The 20,370-nt window shown below is 38.2% G+C and overlaps 1 protein-coding gene across 1 annotated transcript in view; it reads right to left on the reverse strand.

The window, feature by feature from the left end:
• COPG2 (COPI coat complex subunit gamma 2) overlaps window positions 1–20,370 on the reverse strand; it is a 129,718-nt gene that overhangs the window by 103,710 nt on the left and 5,638 nt on the right. Inside the window, exon 5 of the mRNA XM_036247641.1 lies at window positions 3,518–3,597. Coding sequence (XP_036103534.1) covers window positions 3,518–3,597 — 80 coding nt within the window. The remainder of the gene's footprint in view (window positions 1–3,517; window positions 3,598–20,370) is intronic.

A 20,370-nucleotide genomic window follows, 5' to 3' on the forward strand; every position in this document is an offset into this window, starting at 1 on the left:
CAGAGACTCACTCATTAGATAAGAGCCTCCTCGGAAATCTTGCCTAGATAAGCCCACCTCTGGTTTTGGCTTCTGCTTAGAAGCTGAGGGACTCTATGAGTCACACCCTTGATCTCTTCAGAGTGTTTCATGTGAGTGAACACTCGGAACCTTTGAATTTTTCTGAGGTTTTAGCAAAAACGCTGCAGAGTAAGGCCTTTGACTTCTTCTCTAGAACACATTTTCCTACTGGATCTCTTGATTTTAACATCCTTTGCCATTGTGGTAGGCTGAGAATTTCCAAAAATCAAGAACTCCTGGTTCCTTTTTTCTTTTTCCTTTTTTGGGGTATAATTGACAGATAACATTATATTAGTTTCAGGTATACAACATAATGATTTGATTTTTGTAAAGAACTCCTGGTTCTTGTTTAACAGGTTTCTCTTCAACTTATTTCTCTATTCTCAAATTTACTGTTAAGCAACAACAACAACAACAACAAAAACCAGGCTGTACTTCAAAACTCTGGAAATCTCAGTGAAATACCCAAATTCATTGCTTAGAAGTCCTGCTTGCCACATAACTGCAGGGCACAATTCTACTATGCTTTCTGTCACTATGTAACAAGGATCCCCTTTCCTCCAGTTTCCGACCCCTTCCTCATTTCCTTCTGAGCCTTCACCAGCAGGGCCTGTACGGCCCATATTTATACCAACAGTCTGGTCACAAGGATTTGTGTATTCTCTACGGAGACAAATGTTTTCTCTATCCTGCTCCCCACTTCTTTCTCAGTCTGCAGAGTCATTAGCATCCACATTTCTTTTCATTTTTTTTTTTAATCCTCACCTGAGGACATTTTTCCATTTTTTTGTTCAGATAGAGTGGGAGGGAAAGAGAGGAAGAGAGAGAGAGAGAGAAGCATCGACGAGAAAGGGACACATCAAGTGGCTGCCTCCCACACGACCCAACCAGGGCTGGGGACAAACTGCAACCAAGGTACGTGGCCCTAGTGGGAACAGAACCCAGGACTCACTGGTCCGCAGGCTGATGCTCCAACCGCTGAGCCAAACCGGCCAGGACATTAGATTCACATTTCTATTAATAGTCTGTCCAAGTCAATGCAGGCTTTTTCTACCATGAGCCTCAAAATACTTCCAGCAGCACCCCACTTCCCTTCCTTTTTTTCTAGCTTTGAGATATAATTGACATATAACATTGTGTAAGTTTAAGGTATACGACATATTGTCTTGATACACTTCTATACTGCAAAATGTATTCGTTTTCCATCGCTAGTGTAACAAATTACCATAAATCTAAAGGCTTAAGATAATATGCACTTCTTTATCTTACAGTTCTGTACGTCAGAAGTCCAGTACAGGTCTCACTGGGCTAAAATCAAGGTGTCAACAGGGCCGCAGTCCCTTCCGGAGGCTGTAGGGGTGAATCCATTTCCTTGCCTTTTCTACCCAAAACAAAGGTCCTTGGTTCAAGGCCCACTTCCCCAACTCCAAATCCAGCACTACTGCATCTCTCTGACCCTGCTTCCACCAACACATCTCTTTACTGACCCTTTCCTCCTGCCTCCCTCTTCCACTTTTAAGGACCCTTAGCCTTATATGGGGCCCACCTGGATAACCCAGGATACTCTCCCTATCTGCTGATCAGCAACTTTAATTTCCTTCTACCATGTAATGTAACATATTCACAGGTCTTGGGAATCAGGATGGGGATATTTTTGCAAGGGAGGGAGCCATTATTCTGCCTAGTACATTTACTAATACTTAAAATGGACCAGAAACCAACCAAGGCAGCCTAATAAGACTCAGCTAAACAAACAAATAAAAAACCCTCAATCAATAACTGACTAATCTATTTTTAATTTTTCCAATATTTAGTGAAGCTTGCGATCTAAGTGAAGAGTTCCTATTTCTTTCTTGTGGCAGACACTGTTCACTGGCTAATCCAATACCTATTTTTAACCCCTTCTTCCTCACCTGCCCCTAATACTTGGGCTATAAAAGCTAAATACTCTCTTGGACTCCTAAGGATAGTCATATAACACAGCTGTGCCAAATGAAATCTAAAAACCGCCTTGGGAAAAGCTATTGCATACCTGATGAAAGAGGCAGATGTGCTGGCCTCCCTAGCTTCCCGGGACCCCTCCCACCTTGGATGGTACACTGCCAGTAATTCAGGCATCTACCTTGCAATAATGTGAGAATGTCCACAAGAATTCAACAGACACCGGCCCTGCCACTGTCAAACTACTGAACTGACACCAGCTACTCTCGGCTTATTTTGTTTCAGTGACTATGTACATCTGCCTTGCAGTTATTTTCAGCTAAAAGCGCTAGAAATTGAAACTACATTCAACACAACTGCTGGTGAGACATAAGCACCTTCCTCCAAAATTTATTTTGTTTTACAAAAACCATATTCACATAAATGAGTTATAATTAAGAAGGCAATTTTTTTTAAATAACATCTGTTACGTATTTTACAACTCTAAATTATACAGTCATTCTAGGACATTTGGAAATTATCAAAGTTAAAGAAAATAAATAGCCACAATCCCAAATATCCAGAAATAACCTCCTGGTAATATATCAGTGTATTTCCACCACATATTTTTATAGATGTACATAATATATGTTTTAAAGTGAGACTATATGAAATACACAGACTTGAATTCAAGTCTCATTCAGTACTTTATTGAGAACTTCTCCAACTCATTTCACAAATATTTTCAAAAATTTTTAAATCAGATTATGAAATGTGACTAATTTTTATCAATGGTAGACATTTAAGTTGTTTTATCCTTTTTGCTAGTGTAAACAGTGTTGCAGTGAACATCGCTGTATATAAGTCTCTCTGCACTGCCTCTGATTATTTTCTGAGCATTGTTGCATAGATGTAGCATTACTAGGTCAAAGGGATAAACCCATTCAGACATTCAACAAAAGCTGCCAAACTGCTTTCTAGAAAAAATGAATTAATTTATTATTCTACTTTCTACATAAAAAATGTGTGTCTCCTTTTACAAGTACTATCTTTTTTCTTTTTTGCCAATTTGATGAGTAAAAATATTGTAACTCATTTTCAATTTATATTTTCTGATTACTAGTGAAAATGACTATTTGAAGGTATTTTGATCCTTTATATTGATTATTTTATGAATTATCACTTGGAATATTTTAAAATATAAGAGTTCTTTCTATTGCAAATATTTTGATGTACTTATAAATATTTCATTTCAGTGTATCACTTAACTCTTTAGTTTTGTTTATATATTTTTATTAACATTTAAAATGTAATCATAAGTATTAGTATAATCCTTTGTGACTTCTTTCTTTGTGTTATTAGGTAGGGACAGTTTTTACATAATGATACCATATTTCAGAAACAAATGATTTAAGGCACATTCTTTTACATTTCTATTGACTTTCTTACAGTCAAACAAGTAAAAGTAATATCAAGAGAACAACACATTCCACTAAATACATCAATATCCCACCCCAGGTTTTGACCATTCACATACCTGCTTGTGACAATGATGACATCCTCAGAGATGTTAGCCATTTCTTTGATGGTAAGGTAGCACATTCTTCTCAATGTTTGCTGAAATTATTCATAAAAGACAACAGATTATTCCTAAGAAAAGTTTTCTAAATTGTTTGAAGTGAGGATCCCAAGTAGATATATTTTGAAAGTTATTCTTAAAAACATTCTCATCCACTCCCAAAAGTCCTTTCAAAAGTATCTGGATAAGAAAATATTCAGAATACAACTATTTCCTAAACACAAGTAATTGCTGCACTCACACTGGAAAACATCTAGATGGAAACTCAAAATGTCAGTTAATTATACAGGCTTTTATGCAAAGAGATCCAAAGTTGGACTCTGACAGTGTTGAGTCCAAAGACTTAAGATTTTCTTTTGTTGTTGTTGTTGTTAATCCTCACCCAAGGATATTTTTCAACTTTTATTTTTTAGAGAGAGTGGAAGGGAGGGTGGGGAGATAGAGAGGTAGAGAAACATCGATGTGAGACAGATACATTGATTGGTTGCCTCCTGCATAACCCTGACTGGTGCCGGGGATTGAACCTGCAACCCAGGTACATGCCCTTGATCAGGAAAAGAACCCGAGACACTTCGATCCCCAGGCCAATTCTCCAACTGCTGAGCCAAACTAGCCAGGTCTCTTCTTTTTTTAAAATATATATAATTTTTCTTTATTGATTTTAGAAAGAAAGGAAGGGAGAGGGAGAGAGATAGAAATATTGATGAGAGAGAACATTGACTGGCTGCCTCCTCCATGGCCCACAGTGGGGACTGGGCCCATAACCTGGGCATGTGCCCTGACCAGGAATCGAACAAATGACCTCTTGGTCCATGGGATGATGCTCAACCACTGTGGCACACCAGCTGGGCTTTTTAAAAGTTTTTATTATTGACCTATTACAGATGTTCCTCATTTTCCCCCTCTTTACCTCCCTCCACTCTGGCCCCTGCCCCCAGTACTTCACCACATTATTGTCTATGTCCATGGGCTATACATATATGCATACAAGTTCTTTTCTTGATCTCTTGCCATTATCGCTACTCCCCTCCCCTCTGAGATCTGTCGTCTATTCCATGTTTCCATGCCTCTGGTCCTATTTTCATCAGTTTATTTTGTTCTTTATCTTATTATATTTTTATTTATTTATTTTTGATACTTAACAATACTTTATTACATACTTAAAATTTGCTAAGAGCACATCGTAAGTGGCTTCCTTCCTGGGACCCCCAAGCACCCTCAAAGAGACCCTATCTGAGTTCTTTCACCAGAGTAAAGACAGAATGAGAGGCAAGACAACACTGACAGCCCACTTATATAACAGCCACTTTGAAAGTGAAGCCTGTGGACGCTGAAGGGATGTGTATTCCCATTTCTACTTCACCCCTTTCCCGCACGTTTCTGACCTTTGTAGGCTACGGCTTGACGCAAAAAGATGAATGTCCCAGATATGCTTATATACAACCTTTGAGTGCACAGATTGGAGGTGCACGCGCACAGGACACCTGTAGATGTGGGACAGCAGGGTCTCACTGTAGCACACGAGGAAGTAGAACTTGTGCGCAGGCAACTGCCTCAGAACCAGAGCACAGATCTCCACCTGGTTAGCCCGGCGCTTCAGGACAAGCTGGTCAGCCAGGCAGCTGGGGAAGGTGCCCAGCATAAACTTGCGAAGAAAAACATCCTCCACTGTTCGCTCAGCGGCGTGGTCCTCGCCACCCATGTTGTTTGTGTCCAGCGACAGCTAACCCTTGCGGTGGGCAATGTGGTGAGGCAAGTTCGCCTCCTCGTAGGTCACTGGCTTGTCCCCTTTGCTCACTTGGACCCGGGCTGTCCGATTCTTGGCACACGCCGTGGAGAGGTGCAGGGTGCATCGGGCACAGGGCAGCACTCAGCCGCAGGCCAGCGCCCGCGGCCCGAACCCCCGGCTCTATTTTGTTCTCTGTATTAATGAGATCATGTGATATCTGTCTTTCTCTGATTTATTTTGCCTGTTAAAGGCTTGTCCTAGAAAATGTATTTTAAAAATTCTTTAAAAGTATATATGGAGAGATGGGCAGACTGTATTTTCCTCAGTTCAGCATACACAGATGTTGTTCCTTAAAGTATTTGTGGTTGTACAACCAACTCCCAATCCCATTTTCAATTATCAAGATTTCTAGATACCTGGATCTAAAATAAGTGTTAGCCTAACAAAAATAAAGTTCTGTCTATCCTTCCTCCTCACCTGGATCTCTGATTTATTCACACACTGTGGGCACTGGTCCTCTACCAGGAGTGGGGAACCGTTTGGATATTTATAACATCATTCGAGGGCCATACAAAACAATCACCTTAAAAATTAGCCTGCTATATTTGGTCCGGCTAATTTGGTGAGGTGTGTAAAGTTAGCAGGTATTGATTTCATGGGCCTTATATGGCTCAAGGGCCAGACAGTCCCCACTCCTGCAGCCTGTCTAGCCTCCTCTTCCAAGTAACTTCAAAACTCTTATAAGTAGTAAAACTCAAATACATCAGACCCAGTTCCAGAGTCCAAGATTTAAAAAGAATCTAGAGGAGACTACTAAGCCCATTAAGAAAAAGAAACGAGGGAGTGAGGATTGTCACGGAAAAAAACACCCCTAGAAAGAGAAAGCCAGTACAGGGCAGATGAATGAGGCAGATACACCCATATGAAACTACTATGAGAAGAAAACAGAGAATAAAAATAAATTTGTTCCCCTCCCTGAAATAAAAATCTATCATGAAGCAGAATAAAACTGAAGATACAAAAACTTAAAACCACATTTCTTTTTTTTCTTTTTTTTATCCTCACCCGAGGACATTTTTCCATTTTTTGTTCAGGTAGAGTGGGAGGGAGAGAGAGGAACAGAGAGAGAGAGAGAAACATCGATGTGAAAGGGACACATCGAGTGGCTGCCACCCACACGACCAACCAGGGTCGGGGACAAACTGCAACCGAGGTACATGCCCTTAGCGGGAACCAAACCCGGGTCCCTCTGGACCACAGGCTGATGCTCTAACCACTGAAAACTGGCCAGGGCTAAAACCACATTTCAAAAACTACCTTACAGCAGCAAAGTGACTAAAATTTTTTAAAGTGACAATACTAAGTGTAGACGAAGACAGACTCATTGTACTAAAACATATTGCCTAAACAAATACTCAGAGATGCTAAATAAAATAGGAACAAAAATTTAAATATGTAGCCAAGGACACAAATACAGGGCAATTCATAGGTGCCAAAAATGGAAAAACAAACAACTCCTAGCTAGAGAAGTACAAAGCCAGGGTCCTACTGGCACGGGATAAACTATCTAAAGCCTAGGATGGATGAAATTCTGAAAGGTATATTCTTCAGGCACACGGAAAATTATTCTAGATAATAACCCAGAAATATAGCAAGGAATGAAGAATAAAAAGAAAAAAGTGGTAAATAGTAACAAGACAGTGTGGTATTGGCAAAAGAATAGACAAAATAAAATAGACCCCTAGAATAGAACAGACCACCCAGAAATACTCCCACATAAATAGTCAACTAATCTTTGACTAAAGAGAAAAGGCCACACAATGGCACAAAGACAATCTCTTCAACAATGGTACTGAACAACTAGACATCCACATGCAAAAAAATAAATCTAGTCACAGACCTTACACCCTTCACAAAAATTAACTCAAAATGGATCACAGACCTAAATGTAAAATGCAAAACTGTAATACTCCTAGAAGAAAACCTAGATGATCCTGGATATGGTGATGACTTTCTACATATAATACCAAAGGCATGATGATCATAATACAAATAAATGAAAAGCTGGCCTTATTAAAATCAAAAACTTTTCTGAAAAATACAATGTCAAGAGGATGAACAAGACACAGACTGGGAGAAAATACTTTCAGAACACATATCTGAGAAAGTACTGTTATCCAAAATACACACACACACACACACACACACAACCTCTTAAAAAGTCAAAAATAAGAAAAACAATCTAATTTGAAAATGGGCCAAAGACCTTAACAGACACCTCACTTAAAAAGAAGATATACAGCCATGGCTGGTTTTGCTCAGCGGTTAGAGCATCAGCCCTGTGGTCCAGAGAGACCCAGGTTTGGTTCCCACTAAGAAAAAAGTGGTAAATAGTAACAAGACAGTTACTAAGGGCATGTACCTCGGTTGCGGTTTGTCCCCGGCCCTGGTTGGTCGTGTGGGTGGCAGCCACTCGATGTGTCCCTTTCACGTCAATGTTTCTCTCTCTCTCTCTTCCTCTCTCTCCCTCCCACTCTATCTGAACCAAAAATGGAAAAATGTCCTAGGGTAAGGATAAAAAAATAAAAATTAAAAAAAGAAGATATACAGATGGTAAGTGAGTATATGAAAAAATGCTCCACACATCATATGTCATCAGGGAAAGACAAATTAAAATGAGATATCACTACACTCCTAATAGAATGGCCAGAATCCAGAACACTGACAACACCAAATGTTGATGAGGATGTGGAACAACAAGAACTCTCCTCCATTGTTGGTGGACATAAAAATGGTACAGTCACTTTGTAGGATGTTCTAGTGGTTTCTTACAAGATAAACATACTATTACTATATGATCCAGCAATAGTGCCCGTTGGTATTTACCCAAAGAAGCTGAAAACGTATGTCCATGAAAAAACCTGTATAAGGATGTTTACAGAAGTTTTATTCATAACTGTCAAAAGTTGGAGGGAACCAAGATGCCCTTTAGTAGCTGAATAGATAAACTGTGGTATATCCAGACAACAGAATTATGTTCAGCACTAAAAATAAATGAGCCCTACTGGCATTGCTCAGTGGTTAGAGCATCGGCCTGTGCACCGGAGGGCCACAGGTTCAATTTCCCGTCAAGTGCACATACCTGGGTTGCAGGTTCGATCCTTGGCCTTGGTCAGGGCATTTGCAAGAGGCAACCAATCAATGTGTATCTCTCACACTGATGTTTCTCTCTCTATCCTCCTCCCCCCTCCCTTCCACTCTCTCTAAAACTCAATAGAAAAAGTATACTCAGGTGAGGATTAACAACAACAAATAAATGAGCTATCTAGCCATAAAAATACATGGAGGAAAATTAAATGCATATTAATTACCAAGTGGAAGAAGGTAATCTGAAAAGGCTATATGTTGTACGTATCCAACTATATGGCATTCTAGAAAAGGCAAAACTCCATGTGTTCTCAACTCAGAAAGATAACTAAATTCCTTTTCAATATGCCCTTCCCAATCTGAGGCCTATAAACTGCCTCTGGGCAATGAGCTACTATAATCCTAGGTCTCACCTTGTTTTTCTTTTTATTCAGATCACAGTCCTGGGATGCCCATTAATCTAATGTCTGAAAACTACTGTGTAATATATTTTGCTTGATCTTCTAGGTATTAATAGTAGCAGGGTAAATCTAGTTCCTTTACTCCAATCATGGCTGGAAGCAGAACAGAAATGTGTTCCTAATATCAAAACATACATGGTAAAAAGAAAAAAGTCACATATAATGAATTACTTAGTCCTTTATTATGTCCAACACTGATCCACTGTAATTAGAGAACATAGTCTATAAGATTTCATTCCTTTTAAATTTGTTTTCTTGCTTTATGACTCAATATAATCAATTTTTGTAAATATTTTTGTGGTCTTTATTTACATTTAATGTAGATAAATGATGGTCTATATCTACCATCTATTATATGATTTATGTTTGTCCTGCTTGATCTATGTTTCTGTTCTTTCTTTTTTTCCCCCTTTCTTCTGGCTTGAATTTTTAGCACTCTAGTTTTTTGCACAATTAGTTTGAAAGAGAAAAACAATAGAGAAAAATCAATGAAACCAAAGCTGGTTCTGTTAAGAGATCAATAAGTTTATAAACCTCTAGACAAATTTTCCAAAAATAAAAGACAGCAGATACAATTTATCAATAATAGAATGAAAGAAGAGACATCACCACAAATCCCACAAACATTAAAGGAATAAGGGAATACATTTTTGAACAGTTTTATGCCAACAAAGTTCAGTAATTTTGATGAAATAGACAAATTCCTTGAAAGATACAAACTATCAGAGCTCACTCAAGAAGACAATCTGTAAATAGCACCATATCTATTACTTTTCTTTTCTTTGTTACTCCTCACCAAGGTTATTTTTCCATTGATTTTTAGATAAGAGTGAAAGGGGGGGGGGGGCAGGGAGACATCAATTGGTTGCCTCCCTCAGAATCCCAACTGGGGCTGGGAATCAAATGTGCAACCCAGGTACATGCCCTCAACCAGAAATCGAACCCTCAACCTTTCAGTCTGTAGGCTAATGCTCTAACCTCTGAGGGCTCTATTTCTTTTTAATGGGTTAACTATCAAAAACCTCCCCACAAAGATTATTTCAATAGTGAACTCCATCAAACATTTCATGAAAAATTAATAATGATTCTACAAAAACTTTCAGAAAGCAGAAGAGAAAGAAAAATGTCCCAATTCATTTTATGAGGCCAGTATTTTCCAGGTACAAAACCCAGACAAAAACATCACAAGACTAGACTTCAATATTATTTCATGACCAGAGTCTCAAAAATCCCTAACAAATTTTAACAGAAACCAAAGATTTTATATTTTTCAGGAAAATAGATAAATGCATCTCATCATATCAATATATGGGGGGAAAAGAATCCAATGGATATAGAAAAGCATTTGATAAATTCAATATCCATTCATGAAAAAAATCTTTCAGCAAACTAGGACTAGAAAGGAACTTCCTCAACCAGATAAAGGCCACTTACAAAAAACTTCAGAGCTAAAATCACACTTACTGGTGAAAGACTAAATACCTACCCCTTAAAGATCAGGAAAAAGCAAGGATGTCCCTGAGACCATCACTTCTATTCACACTGTATAATAGTGCAAGAAGACTAAATAAGGTAAGATAAACAAATAAAAGGCATACAGATTGAAAAGGTAAAGGTGAATCCTAAGGAATCTCCCATAATACTAGAACAAATAATTGAATTTAACAAGATCACAAGACACAGGACAATATACAAAAATCAATTTAATGTCTATAGACTACCTACAAACAATAGAAATACAATAGCATAAAAAATATTAACTACTTTAGAATTTGACAAAATATGTGTAAGACTTGTATGCTGAAAGCTACAATACTGCTGACGGAAATGAAAAAGACCTGAACAGTCTGACCCATGTGGCTCAGTGGATTGAGTGTTGTCCCATGGACTGAGAGGTCCTGGTCCGATTTCAGCCAGGCCAGGGCACATGCCCAGGTTGTAGGTTTGATCCCCAGTAGGGGGTGGGCAGGAGGCAGCCAACTGATATCTCTCTCTCACATCAATGTTTCTCTCTCTCCCTTCCTCTCTCTCTCTAAAGATAAATAAATAAATAAAAGACCAGAATAGCCCTGGCCAATGTGCCTCAGTGGTTAGAACATTGGCCCATGCACCAAAGGGTCACAGGTTCAACTCCCAGCAAGGACACGAACCTGGGTTGCAGGTTCGATTCCCGAATGTGGGAGGCAACCAATCAATGTGTCTCTCTCACATCAATGTTTCTCTCTCTCTCCCCCTCCCTCCCTTCTACTCTCTCTAAAAATCAATGGAAAAAATATCTTCATGTGAGGATTAAAAACAAAAACAAAAAAAAGAAGAAGACCCGAATAAAAGGAGATACACATTTGTTTGTGGAGCAGAAAACTCAATAATGTTTCCATGTTAATTATCCTCAAATTGATCTTCAGATTTAATTCAATCCCCATCCAAGTTTCAACAGGCTTTTTCCCTTTTTTTAAATTAAATTTATTGGGGTGACATTGGTTAATAGGATCATACGGGTTTCAAATGTACATTTCTATGATACAAGATCTGTATATTGCATTGTGTACCCACCACCCAAAGTCAAATCATCTTCCGTCACCACATATCTGGCCCTCTTTACCCTTTACTACCCCTTCCCACCCACTTCCCTCTGGTCACCACCATATTGTTGTCTGTGTTTATAAGTTTTGGGTTTTTTTTCCTTGTTTGTTCATTTGTTACTTTTTGTTTTATATCCCACATATGAGTGAAATCATGAGATTCTTAGCTTTTTCTAACTTATTTCACTTAGCATGATACTCTCAAGGTCCACCCATGTTGTGGCAAATGGCAGTATTTCACCTCTTCTTACAGCTGAGTAGTATTCCACTATATAGATAGATTAGATTAGATTAGATTAGATTAGATAGATAGATAGATAGATACCTCACATCTTCTTTAATAAATAATCTACCAAAGGCCTTGGCCACCATGAATAATGCTGCAATGAACACAGGGTTGCATATAGCATATATCTTTGTGTATGTTTTCAAATTTATCAGGTAGATACCCAGAAGAGGGGTTGCTGGATCATATATGGTAACTCTATTAATTTTTTGAGAAACCTCCACACTGTTTTCCACAGTGGCTGTACCAGTTTACATTCCCACAACCTCTCCAACACACATTATTACTTGTCTTGCTGATAATAGTCATTCTGACAGGTGGTATCTCATTGTAGTTTTGATTTGCATTTTCCTAATAGCTAGTGAAGTTGAGCATCTTTTCATATGTATGTCTTCTTGGGAGAAGTGTCTGTTCAGGTCCTCTGCCCATTTTTTATATTTTTATTTTTATCCTCGCCTGAGGACTTTTTTTTTTTTTTTTTTTTGCATTTATCTTCAGATACAGTGGGAGGGAGAGAGGGAGGAAGAGAGAGAGAGAGAGAGCGAGCACAATATCGATGTGAGAGAGACACATCGACTGGTTGCCAGCCACAAGACCCCAACTGGGGCCGGGGACAAACTGTAACCGAGGTATGTGCCCTTAGTGGAAACCAAATCCAGGTCTCTCTGGTCCGCGGGCCGATGCACTAACTGCTGAGCCAAACCGGCCTGGGCATATCTGACCATTTTTTAATTGGATTGTTTGTTTGGTATTGAGTTGTATGAGTTCTTTATATATTATGGATAACAACCTCTTATTGGAGCTGTTGTTTGCAAATATCTTCTACTATTCAGTTGCTTGTCCTTTTTTGTGCTGTTGGCAGTTTCTGTTGCTGTGCAAATTTTTTTAGTTTAATATAGTCCCATTCATTTATTTTTGCTTTTATTTCCCTTGCCATTAGAGTCAAATTCATAAAATCTTTTCTAAGACCAAGGTTCCATAAGTTTGGTAGCTGTGTTTTCTTCTATGTAATTTATTGTTTCAGATCTTATATTTAGGCCTTTGATCCATTTTGAGCTAATTTTTACATATGGGACAAACTGCAGTCTAGTTTCATTCTTTTGCATGTGAGATTCCAATGTCCCCAGCAGCATTTATTGAAGAGGCTTCCTTTACTTTTCTTCATTGTATGTTTTGGGCTCCTCTATCAAAAATTATTATCCATGTATATGTGGGTTTATTTCTAGGCTCTCAATTCTGTACCATTGGTCTGGGCTTTCAATTCTGTTCCACTGGTCTTTGTGTCTGTTTTTCTGCCAATACCATGATGTTTTGACTATGGTTGATTTGAAGTATAATTTGAAGTCAGGAGGGAGTGTAATACCTCCGTCTTTATTTTTTTTCTCTCAGGATTTCTTTGGCTATTCAGGGTCTTTGGTGGTTCCACACAAATCTAATGATTTTTTGTTGTTGCTGTTGTTCTAGTTCTTTAAAAAACATCATTGGGATTTTGATAAGGATTGCATTAAATCTGTATATTGCTTTGGGTAATATGGACATTTTAACTATGTTGATTTTTCCATTCCATAAACAGAATATCTTTCCATTTCATTGTGTCTTTTTCAATCTCTTTTAATAATGCTTTATAGTTTTCAGTATATAGGTCCTTCACATCCTTTCTTAAGTTTATTCCTAGGTATATTAGTCTTTTTGTTGCCTTTGCAATAGGATTTTTTTTTTCATTTCTTTTTCTGAAATGTTATAGTTAGTATATAGGAATGCACTGGATTTCTGTACATTGATTTTGTACCCTGCAACTTTACTGTATTTGTTTATTGTTTCTAGTAATTTTCTGGTGGCGTCTTTAGAGTTTTCTATATAAAGAATCATATCATCTGCAAAAATTGATACTTTCACTTTTTCATTCACAATTTGAATGCCTTTTATTTCTTTCTCCTGCCTGACTGCTCTGAATAGAACTTCCAGTACTACGCTGAGTAAGAGTGGTGAGAGTGGCCATTCTTGTCTTGCTCCTCATGTTACCAGAAAAAGCCTTCAGTTTTTCACCACTGAGTATGATATTAGCTGTGGCCTTCATTATGCTGAGGTACTCTCCTTCTATAACCATTTTATTAAGTGTTTTAATCATAAATGGATATTATATCTTATCAAAAGCTTTTAAAAATAGAATGGACAGGCTGATTCTAAAATTCACAAGAAAATGCAAGAACTTAGAAAAACCAAAATAATTTTGAAAATAAAATAGGAAAACGTACATTACCTGATTTAACACTTACTACAAAGCTACAGTAATCAAGATGGTGTGGTACTGGAGTAAGAGCAGACATACGAATGAAACAAAACAGAATGTTCCAATGTGCCAATGTAACTCAAACATCAGCATTTCTTCCTCTTCCTCCTACTTACATACTGATATACAATTATTCTAGTACCATTTGTTGAGGAAAAAAAAAAGTGGAAAAGGGGAAGGTGGTGGAGGGAGGAAAGAAAGAAAATGAAGAGAAATTCAACGCTTACTTTATATACATGTGTTTATGATAATAAACAAAAATGAATTCAAAATGAATCAAAGAAATTGTAAGACATAAAAACTACAAAATGCCTAAGGGAGAAAAGCATAAAAAACAAAAACTTTGTAACCTTGGGTCAAGCAAAGATTTCTATGATACTCATCAAAAACACAACCATAACAGAAAAAAAATGTTCACAAACTGGATTTCTTCAAAATGTAAAACTTCTGCTCTATGAAAGACTAAGAAAAATGAAAACCAAGCCACAGACTAGGAGAAAATGTTTTGGAAACATATTTGATAAAGGATTTGTATCCAGAATACATAAAGACCTTTCAAAATTCAACAATAAGAAAATGCACAATCAAATTATTAAAAATAGGCAAAAAAGCCCTGGCCAGTTTGGCTCAGCGGTTAGAGCATCGGTCCACCGACCAATGAGTCGTGGGTTCGATTCCAATCAAGGGCATGTATCTTGGTTGTGGTTCGTCCCAGGCCCTGGTCAGGATGTGCAGGAGGCAACCAGTTGATGTGGCTCTATCACAACAATGTTTCTCTCTGTCTGTCTGTCTCTCTCTCTCCCTCCCTCCCACTCTATATGATTTAAAAAAGAAAAGAAAAACAAATAGGCAAAAAAATATGAGCAGATCCTTCACCATGGAAGATATATGAAGACAAATAAAGCACATGAAAAGATGTTTGCGGTCATTAGTCATTAGGAAAATACAAAACAAAACTACAACAAGCCCTAGCCAGTGTGGCTCAGGGGATAGAATGTCTGCCTGTGCACCAAAGGGTCATGGGTTCAATTCTCGGTCAAAGTGTCTCTCTTCCACCGATGTTTCTCTTTCTCTTTCTCTCTCTCTCCCTCTCTCCGCCCTCCCCCCCCTCCCCCTCTCCATTCCACTCTAAAAACCAATGGAAAAAGCATCCTTGGGTGAGGATTAACAACAACAAAAACTACAGCAAGATCAATACCTTCTACACATCTATCAGAATGGCTAAAATTAAGAACAAACACAAAAGACAATACCGAGTGCTGGCCAGAATGCAGAGCTACTAGAACTTTCTATACAGTGATGATGGGAATGGCAATCACTTTGGAAAATGGGTTAGCAGTTTCTTAAAAAATTAAACATACATGACACCTATCATCTGACCCAGCAATCCCACTCCTAGGTATTACCCAAGAGAAATAAAAATTTATGTTCAAAAACTTGTACATGAATGTTTATAGCAACCTTATGCATAACTTGGTAACAAAAACTGCTAACAAACCAAAGATCCTTCAACTGGTAAACAGATAAACTGAGGTACATCCATACAATGAAACAAAAAGGAGTAAACTACTGACACAAACAGTAACATGGATCAATCTCAAATTCATTACGCTAAGTGACTACGAAGACTCAAAAGGCATCATATAGTGTGATATCATTCTTATGACTTCCTAGAAAGGGGTAAAAAGGAAAGAAGGAAAGAAGAGAGATTAGTGGTTGCCCAGGGCTGAGAACGAGAGCAATAATGGATCATATAAAGAGGCAGGAGGGACCTTGTTATTAGAGTGACGAAAATGTTCTAAATCTTAACTGCTGTGGTGATAATGCTACTGTATGCATTTGTAAAAACTCATAAAACTATATCTAAAAAGAGTGAATTTTACTATATAAAAATAAGACTACAGTGGTAAGTGAATGAGAAAGCAAGCCACACACTGGGAGGAAATATTTACAAAACACCTGATAAAGGTCTCTTATCCAGAAAATATAAATAACTGTACAACTCGATAAGAAAACAAACAACCTGATTAAAAGGTTTGGACACTTCACCAAAGAAGATATAAAAGTGGCAAAAAGCATATATTTGCTTAATACATCCTTAATACTTTCATAATTAATACAAACCCAACAATGCTACTTCTAGATATTAACCAAACACAATAAAAACACAGGTCCATCCACACAAAGACTTGTACCTGAATATTTTTAGCAGCTTTGTTCATAGTATCCATAAACTGGAAACAAGGCATTAACTTGTGAATGGATAAGTAAATCAGAGTGCCTCCACACAATGGAATACTACTTAGCAATAAAAATGAACAAACTACTGATACAAACAAAAACTTGAATTAATCTCAAAATCCATAAGCTAAGTAAAAAACACAAGACATAAAAAACTATATATTATATGATTAAATTTAAATAAAATTCTAGAAAATGCAAAACTATTTTGTCAGAAAAGCAGATCAGTGACTGCCAGGTGCTGGGGTTGAGTGAGGGAGGAGACAGACAGCTAAAAGATATGGGGGCACATTCTGGGGTGATGACAGTTTCTATATCATGACTGTGGTGATGGTTCCATGACTCTATACATTGGTCAAAACTCACTGAATCATACACTTAAAATTGGTGAATTTTATTGTACGTAAGTTATACTCAATAAAGCTGATTTTTTGAAGACAAAAATAAAAAAATTTTAAACTTACAAATCAATAGGAAGAATATAAATAAAGAATATGAACAGACAATTCACAGAGAAGAAAAGTAAAATGACCACTGAACATATGAAAAGAGTTTCAATTTCAGCAATGATCATGAAAATGCAAATTAAAACTACAAAGAGATGCCATTTGACATTCTTCTAAATCTGTGATTTTCAACCAGTGTGCTGCAAGAATTTTTAAAACATGCACTACCTGCCTTGGCCAGGAGGCTCAGCTGGTTGGAGCACTGTCCCGTACACCAAAAAAGGTTTCGGGTTCAATTCCCAGTCAGGGCACATACCTAGGTTGCAGGGCACATATGGGAAGCAACCCATCAACCAACCTTCCTTCTTCCTTCCTTCTTCTTTCCTCCCTCCCTCCCTCCCTCCCTCCCTCCCTCCCTTCCTCCCTTCCTTCCTTCCTTCTTTCCCCTTTTCTCTCCCCCTACCCCCTCCCCTCTCTCTCAAATCAGTAAACATATCCTCAGTTGAGGATTAAAAAAAAAAAAAACATGCAATACCTGACTATTTAGTCAGAGGCACTGACTTCTTTTCCTTAGATTGTCGAATTAAAAAAGGACAACAGCTAACACAATAGCCACCTGGTGCGAATAAATCAAAATTATACCTATTTTTTTGTCAGAGCAGCAAAAATATATTTTTGGTGTGCCACAAAATTTTAGTAATTACTTTATGTGCGCCATGAGATGAAAAGGCTGAAAATTGCTGTTAAATGACAAACACTTTAGGTCCTATAATAAGAAATTATTATCAGGAGCAGTCTGTACATTATTATGACCCTTTAGAGATCAATTTGACAAGATCAAATAACCAGTACTGTCTAGAAATTCCACTTGTAGGCTATCTACCCCAGAAAAATTCTCTCCGTGTACACAAGACATGTACATAAACACATGTGTAGTAACATTTGTAAGAGTAAAAAGTGGAAACAACTCAAATATCTATCAATGGGAGATGGATAAATAAACAGGAATATTGTACATTCACACACTGGGATTCCATTCAGCAGTGACACTGAACAAAGTAGAAGTACATGTAGCAAGAGGGTAGATCTTAAAAACATAATTTTTAAATTGTAAAATAACATAAAGATAATACTATTTATATTTTACTTTTTTTTTTTTTTTTTTTTTAGAGAGAGGAAGGGAGAAGGAGAGACAGAAACATCAATGAGAGAGAACATCGACTGGCCGCCTCTGTATGCCCCCCACTGGGGATTGGGCCCACAACCTGGGCATGTGCCCTGACCAGGAATCGAACCAACCACCCCTTGGTGCATGGGTCGATGCTCAACCACTGAGCAACACCGCCCAGGCTTTATATTTTCTTTTAAAAAACACAAAAATACAGATTTAGATTATAGATGCAAACATATGTAATACACCTACATACACACGGACAGGAGGATGCCAATCTCAAGAGAGTAATTAGCCTCTGGGAAAGGAAGGGGCTCCACATGCTGCCAGCAAAATCCCCAACTATCCTTCCCCCCAATAAATCACACTCTCGATTCCATATTCTGCCTAAGGGACCATCCCAGTGAATCACATTGTGCTGTACATGGTTACTAACCTCTATCACTACAAACAACTAAAATATCCTGGTCATTACTCATCACCATGCAGTTTGGGTATAACACCTAATCTGACTCCAGCGTCCATCCTTCCACAAATCCCAAACTCCAACCCCTCCATCATGTTCTCCAGCATTTTCATCAGCAAACTTTCTCATATCCTAACTCTTTGAACGGTCTCATCTTTTTGCTAACTAACATCTGGCTCTCCCCTGAGGATTCCACTGCAGCTCTCTCAACTGTGGCTGTTTTCTCTCCTATAACCCTCCTCCACCATACAGGTGGGGAAGCTGTGCGAGTTGATTCTCACTGCTGTTTCAGAATCACTGTACTGATTCCTTTCGCTATACCTCCTTCTTCCTTAAAAAACTCTGCCATTAGACTGTATCACCTGCCATCATTCCTGGTTGCATATACAGATCCAGGTTACTTCCCTTATATTTAAAAAATATTATTACCTTGTTCACTGTCACTATGTCCAATATTACCCCACTAATAATTATTGGTGATTTTAACATCCATATAGACAATATTAAAATTCTGCCCACTCTGCGGAATTGACCTCTTCTTCTCCAATGATCACGTCTTTCCCATTGCTATCACTTACTCCCATTGTCACAGCCTTTATCAAGAACATTATCCCTTTCGTAATTTCATTTCAAGCATTTCACTGTCCAACCACCACTCCTGACTCCAACAACTTTTTTCACTCCATCATGACCGACATCCATTGGTCCTATCAACCTTTTACGGTTTCAATCAGCCCCTGTTCTTACTTGCCTCCTAACAAACACAGATTCCATAGTCAATATTTCAATTACTCAATTTCCTTGCCCCTCCTTCTGTTCACTAACTTGGCAAAATCCCAACCCTAACCATTCCACGCCTTAACCTGAAGCCTGTGACTGGAGAAAAACATTTGCCTTGCTACCTGGTAATACTTTAAATCATGACCAATAATTTTAAGGGACCATTTGTCCTGTCCAAAAATCCTACATTTCTGCAATTCATTTCCTAGAAAACTATTTCATGCCTTCTTTTCTTAATACAACCTCTGTGCTAGAGGCTTCAAGTTGTCCTCCCTCTGTTTCTTCCCTGCTCCATGTCCAGCTCCTCCTCCCAACTGCCAATGTTCTGAGCAATAGCAATCCTAGGCCCAACACTAAATACTTGTGCCACAAAGAAGCAACAGCCCTCCATAAATGTTATAACAGTCCCTCCCTTTGGCCCCACTCCAGCAGCTTGAAATGCCTCGCCTTCTAGTCTAATTCCTCTAATAATAATTCTATAATAATATTAGTGGTTCTGCTTCCCTGATTAAACACTGAATTTTTGGTTCAGGGAGTGATTAAAGAGAAACAGGACCTTAAGGGCAGGAATCTGAAATTGCTTCTCTGAGTTGATGACTCTGATTCTAGTGATAAAGGGGGCACTAGTAGTCCATGGTACACAGTAGCAAACTTAAATTATCACCTGCAGACAAGCATAAACAAGAACCTATAAAAGACAAGGCTTTGACCCAGTAGTTCTGCCACAGAACATTTTTGTAAAAATGAGTTGTATAATGAATTAGTTGCTTCTAAGTACACTGGAGAACTTGGTAAAAAAAAAAAAAAAAAGATGAGCGCAGAGTTTTAAATTCACAGCTCAAGGTCTGGGTAAATGACTAGAAATTTTCTAAATTGCCTTAATAAGAACCTCCGTCATGTGGACAGAGGGCTGAGATTGCTGAAAAGCACACCCTGCAGGCTGAACTACAATACAAATTCAATTCACACCCTTGTGGGACATCTGGAGTTAAAGTTAGGATCTTAACTGGGAAGGAACTGGGGTCCTGAAAACTGGAGTGGGGACATATAGGCAGCTGCTAATAAAGCTGAGTACCTTGAGCCCCTCAATTCCGCCAAGCCTCCTTTGCAAGTACAAGAAGTTCTCCATCCCGTCTGGGTAAGTCGTCTCCCTCTGCCAGAAGAATGCATAGTGGCCTCCCCTTAGAAGGCACTGCTCATGTTCCTGAGGAC

This window comes from Molossus molossus, unplaced genomic scaffold, assembly GCF_014108415.1.
Source record: "Molossus molossus isolate mMolMol1 unplaced genomic scaffold, mMolMol1.p scaffold_m16_p_7, whole genome shotgun sequence".
In the NCBI taxonomy this organism is placed as follows: domain Eukaryota; kingdom Metazoa; phylum Chordata; class Mammalia; order Chiroptera; family Molossidae; genus Molossus; species Molossus molossus.